This window comes from Megalops cyprinoides, chromosome 17 (assembly GCF_013368585.1).
Source record: "Megalops cyprinoides isolate fMegCyp1 chromosome 17, fMegCyp1.pri, whole genome shotgun sequence".
In the NCBI taxonomy this organism is placed as follows: Eukaryota; Metazoa; Chordata; class Actinopteri; order Elopiformes; family Megalopidae; genus Megalops; species Megalops cyprinoides.
In genome coordinates this window covers 8,185,988-8,209,202 of record NC_050599.1, presented here as the reverse complement: position 1 = coordinate 8,209,202, position 23,215 = coordinate 8,185,988, and the positions used below count along the sequence as shown (strand labels likewise).

At 43.0% G+C, this 23,215-nt stretch overlaps 2 protein-coding genes across 2 annotated transcripts in view; one reads left to right on the top strand and one right to left on the bottom strand.

Moving 5' to 3' along the window:
• The window catches only part of ezrb (ezrin b), a 33,647-nt gene extending 25,018 nt beyond the window's left edge, over positions 1 to 8,629 (top strand). The window contains exons 8-14 of the mRNA XM_036550121.1: positions 147 to 243; positions 2,929 to 3,092; positions 3,753 to 3,883; positions 5,228 to 5,388; positions 6,469 to 6,561; positions 7,305 to 7,550; positions 7,979 to 8,629. Coding sequence (XP_036406014.1) covers positions 147 to 243; positions 2,929 to 3,092; positions 3,753 to 3,883; positions 5,228 to 5,388; positions 6,469 to 6,561; positions 7,305 to 7,550; positions 7,979 to 8,143 — 1,057 coding nt within the window. The 3' untranslated portion in view covers positions 8,144 to 8,629. The remainder of the gene's footprint in view (positions 1 to 146; positions 244 to 2,928; positions 3,093 to 3,752; positions 3,884 to 5,227; positions 5,389 to 6,468; positions 6,562 to 7,304; positions 7,551 to 7,978) is intronic.
• Positions 8,630 to 9,610: 981 nt separating this feature from the next.
• On the bottom strand, positions 9,611 to 22,579 carry sytl3 (synaptotagmin-like 3). Its single transcript, XM_036550116.1, has 16 exons — positions 22,522 to 22,579; positions 19,285 to 19,708; positions 17,806 to 18,021; positions 16,717 to 16,784; positions 15,967 to 16,018; positions 15,085 to 15,151; positions 14,837 to 14,909; positions 14,040 to 14,161; positions 13,195 to 13,326; positions 12,713 to 12,885; positions 12,260 to 12,362; positions 11,805 to 11,975; positions 11,310 to 11,421; positions 10,820 to 10,913; positions 10,516 to 10,721; positions 9,611 to 10,005 (listed from the first exon to the last, which is right to left on the bottom strand). Exons 2-16 carry the CDS (start codon positions 19,380 to 19,382, stop codon positions 9,914 to 9,916), a joined length of 1,779 nt encoding a protein of 592 aa, XP_036406009.1. The 5' UTR covers positions 19,383 to 19,708; positions 22,522 to 22,579; the 3' UTR covers positions 9,611 to 9,913.
• Between the last annotated feature and the right edge of the window lie 636 nt (positions 22,580 to 23,215).

Sequence of the window (23,215 nt, the reverse complement as noted above, 5' to 3'; positions counted from 1 at the left end):
TAATGTCTAAAACTGAGTGTCACAATACTGATGGTAGATTAGAATGAGATTTATAAATGTGACATAATTAACACTTGCAATGTTCCACCATTATGCCGTACAGTTGTTCTGGAGTATTAACACATCAAATTATTTTCTCTTCCCAGGCTGACCCCAAAGATAGGATTCCCCTGGAGTGAAATCAGAAACATTTCCTTCAATGACAAAAAGTTTATCATCAAACCCATTGACAAGAAGGCTCCAGTAAGTTACACTCCCTTCTTTTTCAGGCACTTCTGAATGCTATCAGGGGTTGGACAGTACAGTACTCACACGGGGCTAATTCTTCTGTGGATACGATCTTCTGGTGGAGACATGCTTGAATGGTGCTGTTGTGCTGTAGCGTGGATACCAAAGCAAAGCCCGCCTGAAACAGTGCGTTTATGATAGCCGCTATTGTTGTACTGCTGTCCCACGCCATTATTGCAAGGCTTAGGAAGCAATAGGGTGTCTGCAGGTGGGCGACTGAGACCTGAATGGAGTTGTACCACTATTGATTTAAACGGAGTAAGCCTTTTTTTTTTTTTTTTTTAACCCAATGAAAATGCACTCTTTGGGACTTGGTGTGGGAGGTGTGATATGCAGTCAGGGTAATGTGAGGATATCCGAAATATTGTGAATGTTAGTATGAAATGTTTTTTGTAGCTGTGACATCATAATCATGCCTGCATGTCATGGTCACATCTGTACAAAGAAGCTTGTGATAAGGCCGGCACATGACTATGTGTGGTCAACAGTCTGAGTGGGCAGAGACTCAGAGTGGAATGAAACTTCACACCTGACAGCCTCACAACTTTTTAGTGGTAATGTACATCACTGTTCCTCTGAATTCTAATAGACAGATTGTCCTATTATGAACATCTGATTAATGTTGATATCATATGTTGCTTGCTGCTGTAGTTCTTAACTGAGAGGGATTTTACTTTTGTGGGGTGTGTTTTTCCAATTAATCCAAGATGATGTTTGTTTGTGACCCACAAGTAGGAGCACCACATTACAGTGAAAAACACTCAAATGTGGACTGAAATTTTGAGGTGAAATTTAAAAAAAATCTCATGTGAAAAATCCCTCAAAGGATTGGACTGTATATCCCAGAAGGAAGGCCCTCCCTTTACATCTCCGTCCCAGCTCTGAGATATCATCAGCTTAATCTAACAAAGTCAACAGAAACCTGGCAGCATTCCGAACCCCGCTTTCACCAACTGAGAATTCTGTCAGCTCACACACACACACACACACACACACACACACACACACACACACACACACACACACACACACACACACACACACACACACACACACGCACACTCCTTCTCCTGTGCCCGGTCCCTAGCCTTTATCTCCTCTGTTTGAGCAGGAGGTGTGTGGCCCTGCCTGAAAGGGGAGGTTACCTCTCTCTCATGCATTAAGAAGCCTTTCAATTGCGCACAGTTGTTGACCCAAGTCCCCTTCACTTTGGACCCTGAGCCTTTACAGGAACGTACAGAGGAACAAAGCGTCTTTGCTCCCATTTGACGCCCAGCGGGAGTGCTTGCTGGCTCCTGATTGGCCCCGGTGAATGTGTCACACCAGAGGTCAAAGGTTAAGAAGTCTGTAGACAGAGGCTAGGAATTGCAGGGCAGTGTACAGAAAGGTGTGTTTATCTGCAGTGATTGGAAGACGGTAACATCTACCAACATGTGAAAAAAAAATTGTTGCCACTTTTGGATTTTGTATCGGCGTGTTTTGGGTTAAACCAGGTTCCTGTCAAAACACAGTGGCTTTCAGATGCAAAACCTCCACTGGTGCATGTCGACAGACAAACACGACAGCACCACCTGTAGGGCATAAAATGTAGTGCATTATTTCAGGAGCAGGAAGCGCTCAACAGGTTGCTCTTGACAGATGTATCAATAATGTTGTTTCACCAGGACAAACAAGCTTAAATTTAGTTTAGAGAATACAACATCACGTGTGGTCAAATGAGTCCATAAATTACATTACATTCATTTGGCAGATGCTTTTATCCATAGTGGCTTCCAGCACAAGAGAACAAGAGAAATCAATGTGCTTTTTTAAAAAAATAGTGCAGAAATCTATTGCACACCAAAGTAGTTTAGTCATTCTCATCAGTGGAAGACTGAGGGCATTAGTGTTTTTACAGTGCTTTACAGTGTTGCAGAAGGCTGGACTGATGCTGGATGAAAGTGAAACAGAAAATTGCATCTGGCAGCAAAAATGAAAATCATTTCAGACCTGTTCTGTCTCCTGTGCCCTGGTCACGTAATCCCCATTTCAATCTGCCTCTCTCAGATTAATTCGGTTCATTTCTATTCAGTGCTTTTCTGGCATGACAAAGAAACATTTGTGTTATCAAAGCACAATCACATTTCCAGAAAAATTCTCTGTGATTTAAAAAGGAAACTGACAGTGGAGAAATAGGAGATGTACAGGTTACAAAAGACAACCAAGAAAAAAAAAAGCAATTTTCAAGAATACATACTATAATAAAGAATAAAATTATGAGTAGAAAAAATGTAGTAGTTTGGTAAAGTGACAAAAAGTTGTGCTTTTTTTATTCATGTCACGCAGTTGTGGGATGCAGCTGTATATTGTGCTGCTGGTACAGTCCACCTTTTTTCTTCCACAAGGAGGATGGACAACATTTTAATGGCCTACCATGCAAGGAACGCTGCACGAAAATTATTGATTTTATATAATAATTCGAATATGTAATAACATTCATTACTGGTTTTATAATACATTTCCTTTACATGCCTATGTCTTTCACAGCTTGTGACCAGTTTTGCTTCTTGTCTTTCTCATACTCCTGTCTCCTCTTCCCTGCCTCTCTCTTTCTCTCTCCTCTCCTGCCTGTTTCTCTCTGCCCCCCCCTCTCTGTCGCAGGACTTTGTGTTCTACGCCCCTCGCCTGCGCATCAATAAGCGCATTCTGCAGCTGTGCATGGGGAACCACGAGCTGTACATGCGACGCCGCAAGCCCGACACCATCGAGGTGCAGCAGATGAAGGCGCAGGCCCGCGAGGAGAAGCACCAGAAGCAGATGGAGAGGTGAGGGCGGGAGGGCCGAGCTCACAGCGCCCGGGCCGAGCTCACAGCACCCGGGCCGAGCTCACAGCGCCCGGGCCGAGCACGCAAACTGCACCCCACTCCAGTACAAGCTCACTGGTCTTATTGGGCTCAAGTAGTGGTGCAAATAGTATTAACTTCAGCTAAACTGGTCTGTTTTGAGTGGTGGCTTTGCAGGTGATAAATATTTGTTGGGCAACAGGAAACTCCTCTGAACCCCTTTCAGACACTGTTAGAAGACAAAGTCCCTCTACTAAAACAGGTGGCAGCCTTAAAGCCCTGCTCCACAGGCTTGGACTGTCATTAGTCCCATTAGAAAACAGTCTGGTGCCAGTGAACAGATTTTCAAAAAGTTACAGATTTTGTATTGTTGAAACACTGTAGTTTGATTTTGAATCCTTGACGTACCTCCTATTTCACCTTTATGTTTCAGTTGCGTAAAATAGAAAGGCATTAAAATCACCTCAGACCGATCACACTGTGTGTGTGCGTGCGCGTGTGTGCGTGTGTGTGTGTGTGTGTGTGTGTGTGTTGTGTGTGTGTGTGTGTGTGTGTGTGTGTTAGTGCACCCCTTTATTAGTTTATTAGCCAGCGTCACTCTTTGTTTCGTGGAGCCTTGTTCACATTGAGCCTTATCTGCAGAGCTCAGCTGGAGAACGAGAAGAAGAAGAGGGAGGCCATTGAAAAGGAGAAGGAGCAGATGGAGAGAGAGAAGCAGGAGCTGATGATGAGGCTCTACCAGTTCGAGGAGAAGACCAAGAAAGCGGAGAAAGGTAGGAGGCGGCTCACAGGCCTGAGATCAGTTGCGGGATGCGGGTATCAACGGGGAAAACTGCAGGGGGTCAGCAGGGCTATTCATTTTCCTCTCACGTTTAACTGTAATGATAGATAGCCTTACCTCTGGGTAGCAGCAAAGAATTATTCATACCTAAAAGCAAGACATTCTCTTCATGACCAGCACGGGCATTTCCAGTTTTCTTTTGAGCAGTTTGGTCTAATCTCAGATATGATTTGCCTGATGGCCTTTTGCAGTAAGAGCGTGAGAGTATGTGCTCAAAGGTTTTTTTTTTGTGCTCATGCAGCACGGTGTTGCAGAGAGCTGATGCCTTGAGATAAGTGGGCAGTATCCTTCCGTAGGCTTTGATAAGGATCAGATTGATAAGGTGTTTATAGGCTGACCTTTGTGCATGTCACGCTCTCTCTCTCTCTGTGCAAGATGTCAGAAAACCCTTCTGTGCCAAATGGCTATTCTGTCACAAATGCTCGCCTGCTGTTATCATGTAGGTTTATTCATTGTTCAGAAAGGACGCATTGAAATGTATCTGGTGTCAGCAAGAGAATCCATTTAAACTCCACATGTGAGGAACATGTGAGAGGTTCTGTGCATCGGGATGTCATTTTTCTGGTTGACTGAAGCATGTTAAGGGCACAATTATAAGAGAAAGAGAGAATACATCACAGTACAGGGGAATGTGCAAGGTTCCCTGTAATCGCTGGCTTCTAAGCTGCGGCTGTGTAGAAGCAGCTCCCAACGTTTATATTTTAAAAATGCTTTATAAGCTGCTGCTGCATTGGATGTACTACAGTATTAGTGGGCTGATAAGCCTGTCTGTTCCTCAGCACTGACAGTTTTTCCTGCCTGCTTCTCTCTCAGTACTGACCATGTTTCTTCACCTGTTTCTCCCTCAGTACTAACAGTGATTTCCTGCCTGATTCTCCCTCAGTACTGACCGTGTTTTCCCGCCTGTTTCTCCCTCAGTACTGACAGTGTTTTCCTGCCTGTTTCTCTCTCAGCACTGACCGTGTTTTCCTGCCTGATTCTCCCTCAGTACTGACAGTGTTTGTGTACCTGTGTGTGTCTCAGTATTGAGAGTGTTGTCCTGCCTGTGTGTTGTTCCACCTTTGTGTACCTCAGTACTGACAGTGTTTGTGTACCAGTGTGTGCCTCAGTACTGACAGTGTTTGTGTACCAGTGTGTGCCTCAGTACTGACAGTGCTTGTGTACCAGTGTGTGCCTCAGTACTGACAGTGCTTGTGTACCAGTGTGTGCCTCAGTACTGACAGTGCTTGTGTACCAGTGTGTGCCTCAATACTGACAGTGTGTCTGTGCCTCTCAGACCTGCAGGAGCAGATGATGCGGGCCATGCAGCTGGAGCAGGAGCGCCGGAGGGCAGAGGAGGAGGCGGCCCGTCTGGAGGCCGAGCGCCAGTCCGCCCTGATGGCCAAAGAGGAGCTGGCGCGGCAGGCAGAGGATCAGCTCAAGAGCCAGGAGCAGCTGGTGAGTGGGGGAGCAGCCCTCATCCAAGCAACACCCCGGCCATTAAATGCTCAGGGTAACGTGTGCCTGTATCCCCCTGACGTCTTCTGAGGCTCCAGGCCTTACAGCCACAGTGGTATCCTCATTAGGGCCAGAGCCAGTCACCTTGAATACACCTGTTCATCCTCTAGACCTGTCTTTATTGAAGGCTACTTACATAATTACATTTTCCAAAAGATAAATTTCTGCAGCTGGATATTTTCAGAAGCAGTGCAGCCTAAATAACTTAGTTATTGTTACAGCAGCAAGATTTGAATTGACAGCTTTCTGGTTATGGGTCAGGTTCCCTCAACTCATTGCTGGTATAAGAAAAGACCATGCAAAAGATGAATAGATTATACCTGGTCTTGTTTTGTGGACCATGCTATCAGAAAGGTTGCCTCTTTTTGTTTGTGCACCAGTGTGACTGAATGCTGCTCCAGCTGCACTTGTGAACACAGTCACATCAAAGTCCTGTCAACATCGGATAGGCATGTTATTAGTGGAATTGATACTCTGGTCCTTGTTTGTAGTAAAGTAACAATGGCATTTTTTTCTTCTGGTTCAACACTTTAGGAGCCCTGCACTTTACGTTTTTTTCTCTGAAATCGAGGAAAAGTTTGGTCACACATACTAAGGATGTGTCACTTTCATAAAATTTATTAGTGTGGCTCTCTCCTTCTCAGAGGTGCACTTTTGACTGTCGTAAACTGAACATGAATGTGTGTGTCCAGGACTGCCTTATATAACACCCATGAGATCATTTTTTGGACACATTTTATGTATGGCTGTGGAGATTAGCAGGGGCTCAAGGAGTATAGACAAGCAACTGATTTCAGCTGGCCTTGTGGTTACTGAATTTCTCTTTCTCTCCCCCCTCCTCTTCTGTGTGTCCCTCTCTCTTTCTCCTTCTCCTTTCCCCCTTCTCTCTCTGCCCCCTTCCCTCTCTCCCCTCCTTTCCTCTCTCTATCCCTCTCTTTCTGTCCCCCTGTCTCCTCTCCTTTCTCTGTCCCTCTCTCTCTCGCTCCCCCCTCCCCCCTCTCTCTCGTCCTCGTTTCTCAGGCCGCCGAGCTGGCAGAGCACACTGCCAAGATTGCCCTGCTGGAGGAGGCTAAGAGGCGCAAGGAAGAAGAGGCCGACACGTGGCAGCACAGGGTGTGTACAGCAGGCACAGCCAGGAAGCACGAAACACGCTGTACCAGTACGGGGCGTGGAGTATTTAGGGGATCAGTCTGGGCTATTCCTGTCTGAACCGCAGTACGTTCCGGAACTGTGCTAAACCTACAAAAATAGCGGTTTGTTTTCAACCTTTAGCTTCTTATCTGTCTAGCGCAACAACGAGCGGTACATTTTTCCAAAATGTGAACTCATCGGATCATTTATGCCGTTCACGCCACCAGTTCCCCTGGTCCCAGGCAGTCCAGACACTAAATAACAGATGATATAGATGATTTGCAACAATTGGTCCTTGAATTCTAACAGAGTTCCTTCAGAGTCAGTCAGTTACCACAGATATTCTATGTTATAACCAGATACTTAGCTGCTGTGTTCCTTCTGTCCTTCATGCTTGGTCCAGTACTGCCTGTGTTGCTATGTCAGCTATGAATGTCTTGCTTTAGACCACACCTGTTCTAGAACGCTCATAATCTATAGCTTCAACAATGGGAGACTGACTATCTGCACTACATGCATAATATCTGTGCTGTTACCATAGCTGTCTGCATTCCTTCCTGGTGAGGCTCGGGAGTTTGTCAATATTGAAGCTGTGGAGTTAAGGAGGTTAACGATAAAGGCCTTCTGTTGATGTAATCCTCAGTGGCAGGGGCTTGCCAGCGTAAAGGATAGAGAGTTAGATGTCATGTCTCTTTGCTCTGCCCCCCCCCCCCCCCCCCTCTCAGGCCCAGGAAGCCCAGGATGACCTGATGAGGACCAAGGAGGAGCTGCACATGGTGATGACAGCCCCGCCCCCTCCTCCCCCGCCCCCCGTCTACGAGCACGTGGACGAGAACGAGCAGGACGACAGCGAGGAGAACAACAGCACCTACAGCGCCGACCTGCAGAACGAGGGCATCAACGACCACCGCAACGAGGAGGAGCGCCTCACGGAGGCGGAGAAGAACGAGCGCGTGCAGAAGCAGCTGATGGTGAGTCCCTCTCCTTCCTGCTCCCTGTTGGTCTCATCAAAGCACAGGTTAACAGTGGTTTCACATGTCATGGGTGAGATACAGTAAAATAGTCTACTTATTTGTGGTTATATATATAAAGATGTTTTGTTTTCTGTTCAGCAGTTTAGGAACACTTAAGTTTCTTCTCTAAAAAATGTGTGAAGTGTTTGATTGGACATACGAAGTATTCATAATTCAGTCACCTCAAGGTCTTTGTGAGTTGGCTCTGGGTATTCAGTGAATGAATATTCCCTGGGTGTCTTCAGCTAAGCTTGAATAGATTGTTCCAAAGATCTTGAACAGATGATTACTTTTCAAGTCCGCTAACATGTCCATGTTAGTTTCAGCAAAACAGTTAATTTTGTAAGGGCACTACCCTGGTGGGCTGAGTGTAACTGTTTCCCCAGGCGCTGAGCTCGGAGCTGGCCCAGGCCCGCGACGACAGCAAGAAGACCCAGAACGACCTGCTCCACACGGAGAACGTGCGTGCCGGCCGCGACAAGTACAAGACACTGCGGCAGATCCGGCAGGGTAACACCAAGCAGAGGATCGACGAGTTCGAGGCCTTGTAATGGCGAGCGTGGCAAAGCCGGGGGGCCCCGCCCACCACATCCCTTTTTTTTGAGTGGTCACTGCAGAAACGTCCACCAGTCCCCTCCCCCGCCCACCTCCTTGGCCCCACCCCCCCCTAGTCACAACCACTATTCCATTCAGAGAACCAGTTCCGCACAAGGCTCTGGCAGCGTGTAAGGGCTTTACATTTATGGAGGAAATATCTACCATTCCAGTGCCAAAAAAAAAACACTTTTCTTTTCTTTTTTTTTGAGCATATAAGTGAATCATAGTGCTGTTTTTGATTGTATGTGATTTGAGAAGGTCAGGCGGAATTGCTGTTTTTAACTATAGGTGTGGTGAGTTAGAGGGACATTTGTGTAGACAAATAGTATGCCATAAGATGTAGGGATGTTCAATTGCTGACAAGAACATCACTTTTCTATATTTATTATTTTTGCGTATGTTGGAAAAAAACAGGCAATTTTCTTTTTTTTTCTCTGTAGGGACCACTCAGAAAGAGGAAAAATACAGTATAAATCTCAACATTTATTTGCAGAAAAGTGGATGTTCTACTTAGTTTTTATTTTATTTTCCATTATAGTTGAACACTTCCATTTATGTTTGATATTACTATAACCATAAATCATGAATAGGTTAATATTTATATATGGGTCATTCCAATAAAGAAAAAGGGTATTTCATCTCACGTTGTATATTTTTGGTATTCTACTATTATAATGAATGATTTAATTTGTATCATAAAGTTCCTATATCAACCAAAATAATGGTAGATTTTTGTTCCATATAGTTTCTTTAGATCACTTGATTAAAAAGATTTATTTGTAAATTATTACATTTTTTACTTAATATTCAGCTGCATGTCATGAAATCAGTTTAGGAAATTCTAAGGTACTTTTGATTTTGTTATGCAGTATAATGGTACCAGCGTTTCTGAAGAACCACGTGAGTCCAGAAATGCTTGCAAAGACTTTTTTTTTTCCCCCCTTGTTGTTTTGTTTTGTGTTACTAATCATGGCGTGATGTCAAAGAAATGCAAAAGACACTACACCGAAGGATGTCTCGTGTGTCAAACACTGCGGTTCGAAACACTGAAAGGCCTTTTTGTATTGTTATATGAAATGTTGTCTTTTCTTACTCCTTCTGTAGGATTGAGGAGGGTCTTTGCTCCCAGCTGTTTTGCTTTTCAGAATTTTGTAGCTGGATATAGTTTAACTGGCACTGTAACAGTACACATCACCTGGATGGCTTTGCCTTCCGACTGTATTGCTGCCATGTACTTAAACTGGATTTTTTAATGAGGTGTTCAACATATTGGCAATAAAGACCTGCAACAAGTCTTGGTAAAGTTTCTTCAAACAGAGGTGTGTATGCTAAGGGGAAGAGGTGGGTAGTTCTGGAAGAACATCAACCGGACAATTGGAACAGAATCTGATTTTATTGGATTGTACAAGAAAGTAGGCTGTGCAGAGGACAAAGTGCAGTACAACCTAATCTAATTCAGAAGTCTTTCTAAAAGAAGATGAAAGAGGTTCGTGTCATTTGTGCAAAGTGTGACTCCCGTTTGTTTGGCGCTCGATTGATGAAGAGCTTTATGATGGTTAGGTGTGTGCTTGGATGCAGTTAATTTATGTGAAAACTCATTTAGCAGGAGGACAGTGCAGTGCTAACGTGCAGGCCCGCATGGTGTAGTAAAGTGCTAACGGTCCCGGTGCCCAGCTCACGGCGACTGCTGTGCCGTTTGGCTGCCAGCCGTGCCGACGTTGCCATCATGTCTTCTTCGTGCTGGCGCTGGCTTGCATGGGCAGAGTGAAGTCGTACCATGTGTTCGGCGTCTGAAGCAACCGCTGCCAGGATGACGCTGGAAAAGAAAAGGTTAACAGAAAATGGCATATCGGAGGCCGTCTATTAGCATAACAGCTTTGAGTAGTTATGAGAAAGTACAGTGCCCGCATTTTGGTCTGCGTTGTGCAAACAGAATGAGGTTCGATTACTATGCGCAGACCAAAGAGGTGTAAAAAAAATCAAAACCACTAGATGTGCAGCTGCAGTAAGCGTGACGTTCACAGTACAGTTTATCAGCTGCACTGAAACTGATCTGACTGAAGTGAAAATTTAATGTGGTAAAAGTTACAGGAAGTACATTATATCAAGCAGCTGCAGAAAAAAAAAGGCCGGAGAATTTAAAATGAAACCCTGAACGTGCTTTTGTGTTTCATGCACAGCATCAAAAAACAAGCAGTTTTCAAGCTCGAGCTTACTTACAAGCTTGTAACTTTTTTTATGTTGCACCTAAATTATTTTTGGTGGCAGAAGGTTCTGCACAAAATCTCTGAGGCATACTATAAGAAAACCAATACTAATGTCTTACCTCCCTCCAGTTTAGCTACACCCAGTAAGCGGTGTGCCAAGCTAAAGGAGGCGTGGTCCCACAGATCCAGATCCAGACAGGACCCCAGTAGACTGGCATCGGGAACCTCACTGAACACCAGCTGGTGGTTCCACTGGGAGCCGGACTTCCTCCTCTGGGGCAGCGTCCTCATGGCCACCTCTCGGCCTCCTGGCAGAGAGAGACATCTGCAGACACATGTGTGCATTAATGCACCGATGAATTAGCCAGCTGGAACCGACATCGCCCCCCTCCCCAAAGAATGCAGCTGGTCACATGACCTTACCCTTTCACAAATGTGTTTAGAGTTCCGGAAGATTTTGAAACCGTCAGGTTGGTGACTCCGGTGACCAAAATGCTCAGGTGGCCCACACGGACTTCTGTTTGGAATGAGAGATCTCAAGGTCACTGTATATTTCATACATCCTGGTTTAACATTCACAAAACCTCATCCTTGTATCTTGGCTGCCTTAAATTTTCCTGACACTTTTTCATCACAAACTAATCAAAGTCAAATAATAATCTGTCTGGATGAGAGCCCTGCTTTATTGGTAAAAGCTTTTACTGAGCATTGATGAACTCTAGAACGGGTGGAGTTACGATCTGCTTTCGCTGACTTGCTAATCCAAACCAAGTGTTCTACAATGGAGGTCAAAGTCCTGGTTTACCCTTGGTTCGTATGAGTTAGTGACAGAGCCTTGTAGCTCCCCTCGTTACTGAGTTCATGAAGCCTCGCTCTCTCATTACCAGTGAAAGCTTATCAGCCTGCAGCCTACCTTCTCTCTGGGGGTTTGCAGCTCTGGACAGCTGCGACAGTGGTGTGAACTTGGCTTTAATCAGCAAAGTGCCATTGTACTGTTCCTCAGGGCACCCTTCTGTGATCCCAGGCTGGAAATGTTATTATATATTGGCTTAGAAGACACACCTGCTGTTTATACAGGGGAAAATCTACCAGAGCAATTCACGTTAACCACCTTAGCCAAAGGCACAAAAGCAATGTTACATTTTGGATACCAACCCTTGCCCTGCCTGGTCACAATTCTGTCTCAATTCCAGACAGTATCTTTTTCACCAGATTTATAAACGTGGTACATGAGAAAGATAAAAAGTGTATTATTAACATATATTATTAATCTAAATTATGAATGTATACATTATTAACTGCGTAATCATTCCAAACAAGCCATGATGCCATGTGACAAACAAACTGAACCAGGCCAATATGCTGCTGAACATGCTTTTGTGCTTTTATGGTGTGCTAGAAATGGTACCTTGGGGCACAGCGGGTACCAGCTGGGGCTCTGTGTGGAGTAATCCTTGAATTTCCACTCATGCAGGGGAATAAGGACCTCTCCCAGGAACACCTTCTTCCTCAGCGTTGCTGAGTGCCACACTGAGGCCTGCAGGGTTCTGCTGGCCAGCAGGGGGAGCTCTATGTTGTACTGCTCCAGGTTATATGTGGGATCAAAAATGTTTGGAAGACGTTGAGAATAAGACAAGCAATCACTCAACCCCACCTAGCCCAACCCAACCCAGCCAAGTCCAATCAAACCGTCACTTAATATATAACAAAAAGAAAAGGATGGAAAAAGAAGATACATTTTTGCAAAATAACACAAGTGAACAAATCACATTGCAAGTGCTCATATTTGGAACAATGAGATGTATTCAAGATATGCTGGATTTAAAGTGTTAATAAGAGGTGGGTGGATGCATGGAGACTCACCCTTAAGGTCTCATTAAAAACAGGATCTGTCGTGTTCTTCTTGACCGTTGTTTTTAGTTTCCTGTTTGAGGACTTGTCTGGTAGCAGATAGATCTTGACGCATCTGCCAACAGTGGAAAAAGTATAGAGTGGCAGTACTGGGATGAAGAGAATTCATGAGCCTCATAATGGGTACAGCTTGTCTGTACCAATCAAAAGGCTTCTCTTTCAACAACAAAGCAAATACACTTTATAAACAATATAGAATTGCTCTGTTTGTTTGCAGAGTAACACCCCTTCTGAGGGAGTTTTAGGAGGCCTTTATGCCCACCTTACATCCAAATGCTAGACACTCCATAATACCCAAACCATATCATTTCAGCTCTAGAGAACAACTCAAAGACAGACATTCGGCAATGAAACCAGCTGCCAGCTCTTCGCGAGGTGCCCACAGAGCTGAGCCGTGATGCTTACGGATGGCACTTCTTCCGCTTCTCATCCCCGTACACCAGGTTTTTACAGGCGTTAACTGTGATTTCCAAGCATGACGCTGTGAAGTTGTAGACCAGGGCAAGCTCGATCTCCCCGGTCACGCTGCTGTTGTGGTCAAAGATCGCCAACTCTGTGCAAACGCTGCTGATGCTGCCCTGTGCAGGAGAGATAAAAAAAGATTAAACGCACTTAAAACGCGTGCGTCAGATACGGTTAAAAGTAGTACATTTATAAAGCGTTAAAAAAAGCAGATTGCTCTTGACGAGGAAAATGGATTCAACAAATGTTAAATGACAGTTCAGTTAATTTGCTGACTTAAAATACATGCGATGGCTTGTATTCCCTATTTATGCACATGCTGCTGCATAGACTTTTTATCTTTTGGTTACCAGCTCTGGGCCTTATCACTAAACCACAGTGTCCATACATTTGATAAATGGTGTGATAAGTCTGCAGTGACTCACCCTCTTCTCCTGATGGTAGTCTGCACCTGGAGATATGTCCTCATCGGTGCAGACCTCAGCCATTTGCTGCACCTCCTCATCGTCGCTCTTGGCTCGTTTGAACAGGTCTGGCAGGCTGGGGGCTTTGGTCAGCTGTGAAGCACAGAACCTTGCTGTTGGTACTGAGGTTACTCTGTGCCCTCTTTAAACCTTAGTTCTGATTTTTGAAAACTAACTGTTCACAGCGCTTTTTGTTCCAGCTATAATTCATTAGGTTTGATTAGGTTGATCTTCAAGCCCTCATCTGGATTAGTTACTTCTTGTAACTAAACTAACTGTAACAGTTATGTTTCTAAGAATTTTGTTGTTGAGAGGTGTGATGATGATAATAAAAATGATACAATTAGAAGCACATAATTAACATGTTTTTTGAATATCAGCATGTAAAAAATAGCATATATGAAAAGCAATAAGTTAAAGAAATACCAACAATGCCTTTGTTTCACAAATGACAAATGACTGAGCTGGGTAACTCACTTGAAATCACGAGCAGTATTCATTGAACCGTTTTATCATAAGTGAATGAATTAAAAGCTCATGGACCAGGACCAAGGATGAGAGACCATGTTTCTGTGACGAAAGCTTTCAACTTGTCCTGATCTTATCCACAGACTATTGCATGAAACACGTAAGCGTCTATTCACCGTTCCATATATACCATGTAAATCTTTGGTGTGTTAATTATCTTTTAACTTTTTTTTTTACAGCATATCACATAATTTTGGGACAATCCGCACTTTGCGGCTGAATATTACTCTAACTGTGTCGTGGTTTGGCATTTGTGCAGTGAATTGCTGTTGTCATACACTGAACGGCCTGTTGATGGCGGTATCGGACTGGCTGCGGCGCTCCATGCTCGGGATCCCGCCGTAGTCGGCGGTCAGCAGGCCCGGATCCGCTGTCATGTCGTTCTGTGACTTGGAGATTTCTACAGTCAAAGACATGAGGCTGACTCACTTTTTTTGTTCCTTTGCCAGCACAGATACGCCCTTACTAGATAACCATAATGGAGAATAACACTGCACTCCACACAACCGCAATATTTTTTGTAATCTTCCTTCAGCCCAATTCACACGGGACTACTCTTCCTAATGTCCCAAATATCTACTGACCTTTTACTCACGTCTGTAAGTATAACTGAATGTGAACTGGCTAACCAGGAATTTTTTTTGACATGACCATTATCTTCATGTTTACACAGATGGATAAAAATGTAGTACAGGCTGCAGAGGCTAAGATATCAGATAAACTGCTTTGGAGATAGCAGAAAGAGTATTGCAGAAACAATCAGGCATGTTGTTCAGTGTAGTGCTGTTCTGCGGATGGGTGGTGCACGTGTCTAGCAGATCTGAAATAATAATGAATCTCAAAACACAACGGTTGCCTTGAAATGTATAATTAATGGCTTCTCATTCTGGATTCATCAGGAGAGAAATGTTGCACCAGCACGCAGGGCTGTTCGTGCATCTTTTCTTTTTCCTTTCTTTTAACAGCTCATTAGCATCACTGTAGTTAAAATGTTAAAATGACCTTTGCAGTGCTGTCTCCTGCTACGCTCTATTTTGCCCACCACCCAAGAAAACATGCCAAGAAACACGCATACTTTTTATGTGTGTTGTCAAAGACACAAACAGGTTTTCCATAGATTTTGTGAAAGGCCTAGACGAATACAGCCCCTGCAAAAAAAAAAAAAAAAATACATGTCAAACCATGTGGAGTTCCCTTTTGCTCTCAAGAGATTTACAGAATCAAGACTTAGCGTTCCACTTAACACGTTACTTAACATGTTACTTGATAGCTGAAGTAAGCTCATGATTTGAATCTAATTGTTTTTCATCGGTGACACTTTACCCCTGAACGGCCAGAGGATGGACCTTCAGTAAAAGGGGGAGGAGTTGGAGGGACGATGGAGATAGTGCTGAAAACACACAGATGCGCACTATATTACCGAAAACGCACTAACAAAACCCACAATATTCCTGGAAACAATACACACAGTATTACTGAGAACAAATGAGCCCACACAATACTGTGACGGTGCATTACTTCAGTGTTGTGGCAGTGTGGACCTGAGATAAGTTCCCAAGTGTTAAAAAGTCAAACCACTAAACAAGTAATTAATGCAAAGCATGTGCTAACAGATCACAAAATGGATGTAATCAATACTGATATCGTGTATTTTTATTTACTTCTGCAACACGGCTGCTGTTAACAGCTCTCTCAATCTACTACTTCCTCAGTTTCCTTTTTCAGATACAGAGAACGCAATGGAGAGCAACGGAGTGAGATGGGCTGTGAAGGTGACATTGCTTTGCTGTCAGCTTTTGCACACGCCGTGAAAACCCAACACACACTGTGAGATTACTGTGACTTAAAGATGCAGGTATATGTGGGACAAACGAATGCATTTACATGACAGAATCTATGTGCTCACAGTGTCATACTGTCATAGAATGGAAGAAAAAAAGATTGATGTTTAAAATTGTATTTGTAAGTACTGGCATCGATAGAAGGACAAGATACATTGCCATTGCTAGTTGCTCTTGATTTTGGCATTCAATCTCGTCAGGGGACATTTGATGATTTGCATGGCTAAACAGATTCAGGGGAGAGTGTTCGAACAATGCAACAATGTGCCTCTGTGGACAGTATGATGACATCAGCTGGATTTCTGCATTGCAATAATCAGGTTTAAGGCTTATTAATTATTTAACTTTTTGACATTTGACTTACCTCAACCTTTGATAGGATTTTAAAAGTTTTTCCCCAGTAGTCTCATATCTGTCTGTAAGACAAGGCAATATAATAAGCATAGATCTAAAAGAACATGAATTCATGTGTAAAGATTTGTCTGACACACAGAGTTTCTCTGGCTTTTAAATATTACTGCGACGGTCTCAAAGGCTTTGGCCCAGTAAAGGAAATACTCTATTATTCAGTCAATGCACTTTCTACATCCAAATACACTGACTCAAAATTACTGAAGTGTGCTGACTTAGAATTCAGGTAACCACAAGGCTTTTGAGGTCAGTGTAAAACTGAATCTAATCTACCTTTGTAAGAAAAAGGAACACATTTTGTCTAGGTAAAAGATGAAACATTTCATGTTTAAAGAAAGTGTTTTGGGTCTCGATTGGCAAGGGTTCTAACACTGTCATAAAAATCTACCATGCAGCTGCAGGAACTTGCATGATGTCATGGCCATTTTACTGCAGATGTTTGTGCAAAGCAAGAGTCGGTTTCAAAGTTTGTGGTGTTTTGAGAACAGAATATTGTTGCAGGATATGTGGCAAAGCGATTGGGGCACTGTTTAACTGGGCCTTTCCTGTATTGGTGTTGACACTACCTTTTTCCACTATAGCTATACACCAACAATCACACCGACAATCTTTCACGCTCATTATCCTTTCATCTAAGTCATCTGCTTTCTTAACGATTAAAAATCTACCGCAGCAACATTGTGACGCATAAAACAACACAAACCTGTATCAGCTGTGAACTTCTTTGCTTTCTCTTCCAGAAACCACTCTCCGGATTTTATCTTTACTTCCCTGTGGAAACAACGAAGATCACGGTTGTTCCTTTAGTAATTCATTCAGAATTGCAATTTACGGCGATAATATTCTGTGTAGCCACGCCTTAACTCTTGGTGTTGATCAGGGCTAAAATTAGGAAATGTTTCCATTGAGCTATACCATCAGATCAACCTCAATATCAGATAAACCTTGCCAAGGCGATGTCAGTTGCAATACAATTCTATGTGCTTTGCTAGACTGCATTTTAAAGAGCTTTTTTTTCCTCACAAAAGAGCCACGATGGAGACTCGAGTGATCCGTTAGTACACCTATTCAACTGTCTAAGGCATACAGATGACGACTAGACTGGTGAATCTTTGGTTTCTGAGACTGAAGGTCTTTATCAAAGAGGATGCACTTATCCAGAGTGACTTAAATAATTTACCATTTTTACATGAGATCCATTCATACAGCTGGATGTCACTTAAGCAATTCATTCCTGGTACTTTGTCCAAGGGCACAAATACAGCGTCCTGCTCGCCATTTGAAATGGTAACTTCTGAGTTACGAGACGCTGTAACATAACTCCACACTGCTTAGTTTAGCTACTGGTTTCATCTTCAAGATATCGCCTGCTCTATCTTTCCAGTCTCAATTTAAAGTAAGGTGGTTCCATAACAAATATATTAAGGTACCAATGTGAGCATCCAGCTAAATATCATTTAGGCCTACAGGTCATACATTTACATAAAGCGGATTGTTTGAACAAGCATTTTAAACATTCCTTTCTGAGTTTTGTCGTTTAAAGTTAGGATATGGGATAAACATTCTCTCCCATTTAAACATTTGAAAATCATCATCACCCTAAGCAACACCATATCTGTTCCGTTTGCTCTATCTGTGATCATTAGTTTGAACAATCTTAAATGTAATCCTAAGCAACAGGTGTGTCTGTCATATTTCACAGGCTTGACTTGTTGGTGCCGTTTTATCGATATCTTCGGCCTGCTCCAGCCAAATCATACAATTCCCTCTTGTGATTGGAAATGTGGTTTACCTGTAGGCGTGGCACACGGTGCACTTCCACTCCTGGGCGGTGACGTTGATGCGGCACTTGTTACAGATGCGGTGGCTGCAGCCGTGGCAGACGGCGCCGCAGTTCCAGAACTTCCCCAGCGGCCTCTGGCACCGAGCGCACGTCCTTTCGCTGTACTGGCGGGAAAAACTCTTCGCGCCCTTCCGTCGGATCTCCTGCAACTCCAGCTTCATTTTCCTGAGAAATAACAGTACAGATGAGAGTAGTGGTACATGTCCATGTATAAAATTAACTGCTGTCTTTAGATTCGTAAGGCAACACCTTTCAGCTCGTGTTTGTTCTTTTATTGCTGCATACACAGCCATCTTCCAAATCAAATGCAGTCATAGTGAAATCATGGGTAGTTTCCATATGTCTGCGGTATAGGCTATTTATGCGTTCTGTAGCAAAGATGAAGATATATTCTCCTTGCCGTATGCAAAGATAATTAGTTCTCCATAAACAGAAATGGGGAATCAGCACACAGGCATGATGTAATTTTCATAAAACAAACACCATCTCACAAAGTTTCACAAGCATACAGGATGCTGGGTAGCCTTGCACAATGTCAGCTCTTCTGATATCCTATCTTTGGTATGAGAACAACTTCATCTGAAGAGAATAGGACCTCACAGCCAATACACCTTTCTGAGAATGCCAAACTAATCTCAAGGTGAAGCTATGTTTTGCATTAGTAACAGTCAAGACTATGAGCTGAAGGCATTGTTTCAATCCAGCATGCTTACAGGACTTGCCATGGCTGGCTTTTGCACATGGAATACATGGATGCATGGGATTGGTCATGTATCACACCTTATTCACTTTGTGACTTTTAATCTTCAAAGCTCTTTAGAAGTATAAAAATGCTCCAATAGGGTGAAGACTCCCTTTGGAGGTGGAAACAGAAATGCAGAGTACAAAAGTGTTTTATATGATGTATGAACATTGCACATGCTAATAGCAGACCATACATTAGATATCATTTTCAAAAATCTGCAGCTTACTAACAGATCAGGTAGCAATTGATGGAATAGATAGAATTAAAGTTTTTACGGTTGGGAATGCTGCAGGATGATGCTACCTGTAGTACACATTTACAGTACTGTAACTTCCATTATTGTTCGATTGCACTTCACAAAAAATAGTGCACTTCTAATCACAAATGAAAACTGACAAAAGTCTGTATCTGTTCAAATATTTTCCCTGTGTACCGATTGCATCACAAGCCTGACAAAACTGGATACAAGAGCATAGCCGCAAAGTAATTAAGTTAATCTCACAATATCTTATTATACCAGCATTCAGATTCAGTTTTACAATAAATCCTTTAAAATGAAAGCATGTTCTTATGATTTTTTTTTTAATCGTTCTCAAATCCTTCCAATCAAAGGGACATGACCGTCTTTGCTATCTAAAATACAAACAGACAAAATGATGCAACCCAACCATTTTTTTTTTTACCTGATCCTCTCTTCTTCCAAGGAACGCAGGATTTTATCCCTCTGAAGGACTTCCAGAACCTTCTCTCTCTCCAGAACTTCCAGGACACCGAGATCCATTTTTTCAGTAGCACTAGGCTGTTTCTGATGGTTAGAGGACTTTATGTGGAAGGATCCTTCAGGTGAGCATGGGCTGGGAGCAATGGGAAGGTCATCGTGATTGTGCTCTGGCAGGAAATCCTCGGGTCCTCCTCACGGAAGACCGCCGTGTAGCCAATCAGCCCTGTGGATCGATCTCAGTGTTCGTCAGGTCTGACGTCTATGCAGCTGTTCAAGTCGATGCTGTTGTTGGGAGGCTCTCGTTGAGGTGAGGTCGAGCGCACTTTGCCAGAAGTATTGGGATTCTCCCCGCAGAAGTTGACAGCCGTCCCCGAGCCTTGGCGGTGCTGGTTTGGGAAGAGACAGGGAATAGAGTTGAGCCTCACGGCAACAGGGGGGCAGGTTTATGCTTGACGCATTGATTTTGTAACTATGTGCTCATTTTGGGCCATTAAACAGAAGTCGTCCTGCCCCTGCAGAGCTCCAGCAGCAGATGCCGCTTGCAATTTCATCCTCAATCCGTTAAAGAAAGAGCACTGTCACTGTGCGGTTCTGCCCTGCTTGGATCGTAAATCCCTTTTTGTCTAGCCGAACCCACCCACCTGCTAAACTCCAGCAAGCTTCTATTCCTTGTAGGCCACGAAACATGCCAAATGCCAAGCTCTGCATAATTTATGGGCCTTTTTTTTCTTCTTCTTTTTCAAGTGAATTTTACTGAACATGTTTATGGTCAGGTTTGGGGGAGTGAGTAAAACAAAGTACTGGTGGAAGGCTTATCAGTGACTGTAATGTTCCCTCTGTGTCAGCAGATAAAGGCATCTTTCCATTATCTTGGGCCACCATGGTTCCACAGTAAGTGATCAATCACAATCAACACTAATGCAGTTAGAGACCATTTCCTTCTCTAATGCGAAACTGGGGATGTAATTCACTTCCTGTCATATCTGACCTGGTCTGAGAGTGGTTTGGGGGGGGACTTATGATGTTAAACTATCTTTCAAACAGTGGTCTTTGCTGTCCTGTCTGAATGATCTTTTTGTTCCATTTACAATCACTACAAAGATAAATCGGCTGTAGTGTATCATATCAAATTATTAAAACCATATCTATTATACAGTTAAAACCGAAATCCAAAAATGTCACTGACAAATGTTTGTGTACACAGACCGACAGAACAAACTCCATTTGCTCATTTGCTGTGTTCTTCAGGAATTGAAGCCAAACATTTGTAAATTTTTAATGAATACTTTGAGAGTTGTTTTCCTTTTCATTCTTATAATGCAGAATGGCCCCTAACGGGCCTATACTATCACATAAATCAACTGGTTCAACTGGTTTTGACCGGTTTCAACTGATTTTATTTGATGGGTTTCAACTGGTTGAAACTGGCCAAAACCAGTTGAAACTATAGCATCACATAAAGATGCGGTTTGAAGAAAAGAACATCACCATGGGAAGTACTGTATGGTATGACATGGTATAACTAGTGGATGAACTTTTTGGGATGTATGTGGTTGGTGCATTGTGGGATTGTCTAGCCAAGGCAACTACAAGCAGGGGAACATTACATTATTCATTTCAGACAAATCACTTATATTCACAGCATAAGATAAAGGAATACTGGCCAAACAACTAAGAAGTCACGACAAACTAATTCATATTGTAGTAGTGGAATACTTTATTCTCATTTATTCAAAAACACTGGTGTTCAGATAGCTACAATAGGAATGTGATGGCTTATGAACTGCTTGAAGTGTGACTAAAATGCACACAGGCCCATGTGACCACAGTATTAGGTATAAAACAGACCTGCAACTAGCAGCTGTGTGGTTTGTTTGTAGCAACTGCTCAACAAACCCCTTTGTGGCTTTCACATGATTTCCTATCCCCACAGACATTACTGGAAAGGGCAAACACTCATTACAACAGCGTGTGAAATTGCTAGCTCGCACTCAGCACGTAATACCTGTCCATTGCACAGACCCATAACCTTCATATAAACAGCACTCTCTCTTTCCTCTGCACAGAGAAATGTGGTTGTTACACCCTGTGAGAAGCACAGAAACTGTTTCGTTTTGCACAGCTAATGTGAAATGTGGCAATCCAAAAACCTGCACAACAGACAAATATAGCCCCTCTCATAGCAAGATTTTCCAGTTAGTGTCTTCAAATGAAGCAACAGCAGTTTAGATATGAGGTGCAGATATTTAATCTGCAACTGGCAGATTACAAGAAATGTATCTTTACTTGCCCGGCTGAAGAAAGCCAACAAACACATCAACCATGTGATACAGGTTTTTGAAATAAAAAAATGCATGTAAAACATGTTACAAAGATCCAGCTACAGACTGTATCCCCATTGGCCATTGATCTCTTATTCACATGACGTAATTGCACCAGGAATGTGTCTATTGTGACTTTTCCTTGTGCAAATACACTACACCATGATAACTCCAGCGATGTTTAGTCAGCTGAGATGTAGTCAGCCTTGAAGTCTGCTTCAGGCACACTGCAGATCTGTTGCCTGCAAATTCTTCAATGAAATGACAGCAGTTACAGAAAAATTGAGGGGGCATGCTATTTTTACTGCCATAGACCACACAGCTGGAGAGTGGGCGGGGGGGAGGGGGTTCCTGGAAAAACCTGATAAGCTAAACAGCTCTTTATTCTGTGGAAAAGAAATTTTGCAGCGTTGAAAAACGGAATCACTATATTTTCAGCTCTTTCCTCCACATGATATCACTAATGGAATGGAACCCACTTACAAACCTGGTGCGACAGAAGGAGCCGCGCCAGTGTAGGCCACGCTCAGAAAATCCCTCATATCACGATGTTACAGTCCCTCTACTCTAGCACACTCAAAATGGAGCCCCTAAATCTGTCTGTGTATTATGTCGCAACATGTCTTGGGTGCACACAAGCAAATAATTTCACTCTTTTTTTTCAGCTGGCTGGCTCATCTAAGTCATATTCAAACCATCTGGTGGTCCAATTAGAAAATGAAACCCCCCAAGAAAGTGGTTGGATGTAGCAACTACAGTCCAGGTCAGTGGCCATTTACACATGAAATTACATTATAATTCACATAAGATAAAATCTTGGTAGTCACAGCAGAAAATGCCCCCTTAAACAAAAGCTCTAGTGGAAAAAAGCGACTTACCCTTACAAGGATGCAACCTGTGCGAATGATCACCTACCCACACCAACAGACTTTTTCTAGAGAAGCTCTTGAAAGGAAATGACATCACATTCTTTCCGTCCTGTCTTGTTTCACTGAATTCCCACAGATACGAGGTGTACTCTCACCACAGCCCATGCGCTTCTGTTGCAGTGTCACGAGCAATTTCTGTTTTATTTTTCCAGGTATAGGTCACAGGTTGGGCAGTGTGGATAACCTGTTTCTAACCTGTGTGGCATCAAGTCCAGTCACATTGTTCATTTCTGTATTTTATTTGTTAAAGGAACCAAAGGGCTTTCCTTTTGTCTCCTCCTGTACTCTTGGTAAAAGTGAAATTACTGCAACCCACACAGAATTTGTGATGCAACTGCATTAACCTGTACATAATCAGATGCCATTTAAGCAGCTCAGGTTGAACCTATTTTATTGAATCAACTGGAGTTAAGTACTTTGCTCAGTGTGGTGCCACAATTCGTAAAATTATCAAAGATCCTTTAGTACTTAAGTTTCTTTTATTCTAATAATCTTGTATTTATTTCAAGACTGAAAATGAATTCTACCAGTATTGTCAAATGCATTCTTTAATACTGAAAACAGTTTTCGTTCTGCAGTAAGTTGCCTCGATGAGTCATGCTGTCAATGCAACTTTATCAAAGAATTTTCACAATTAATTGCA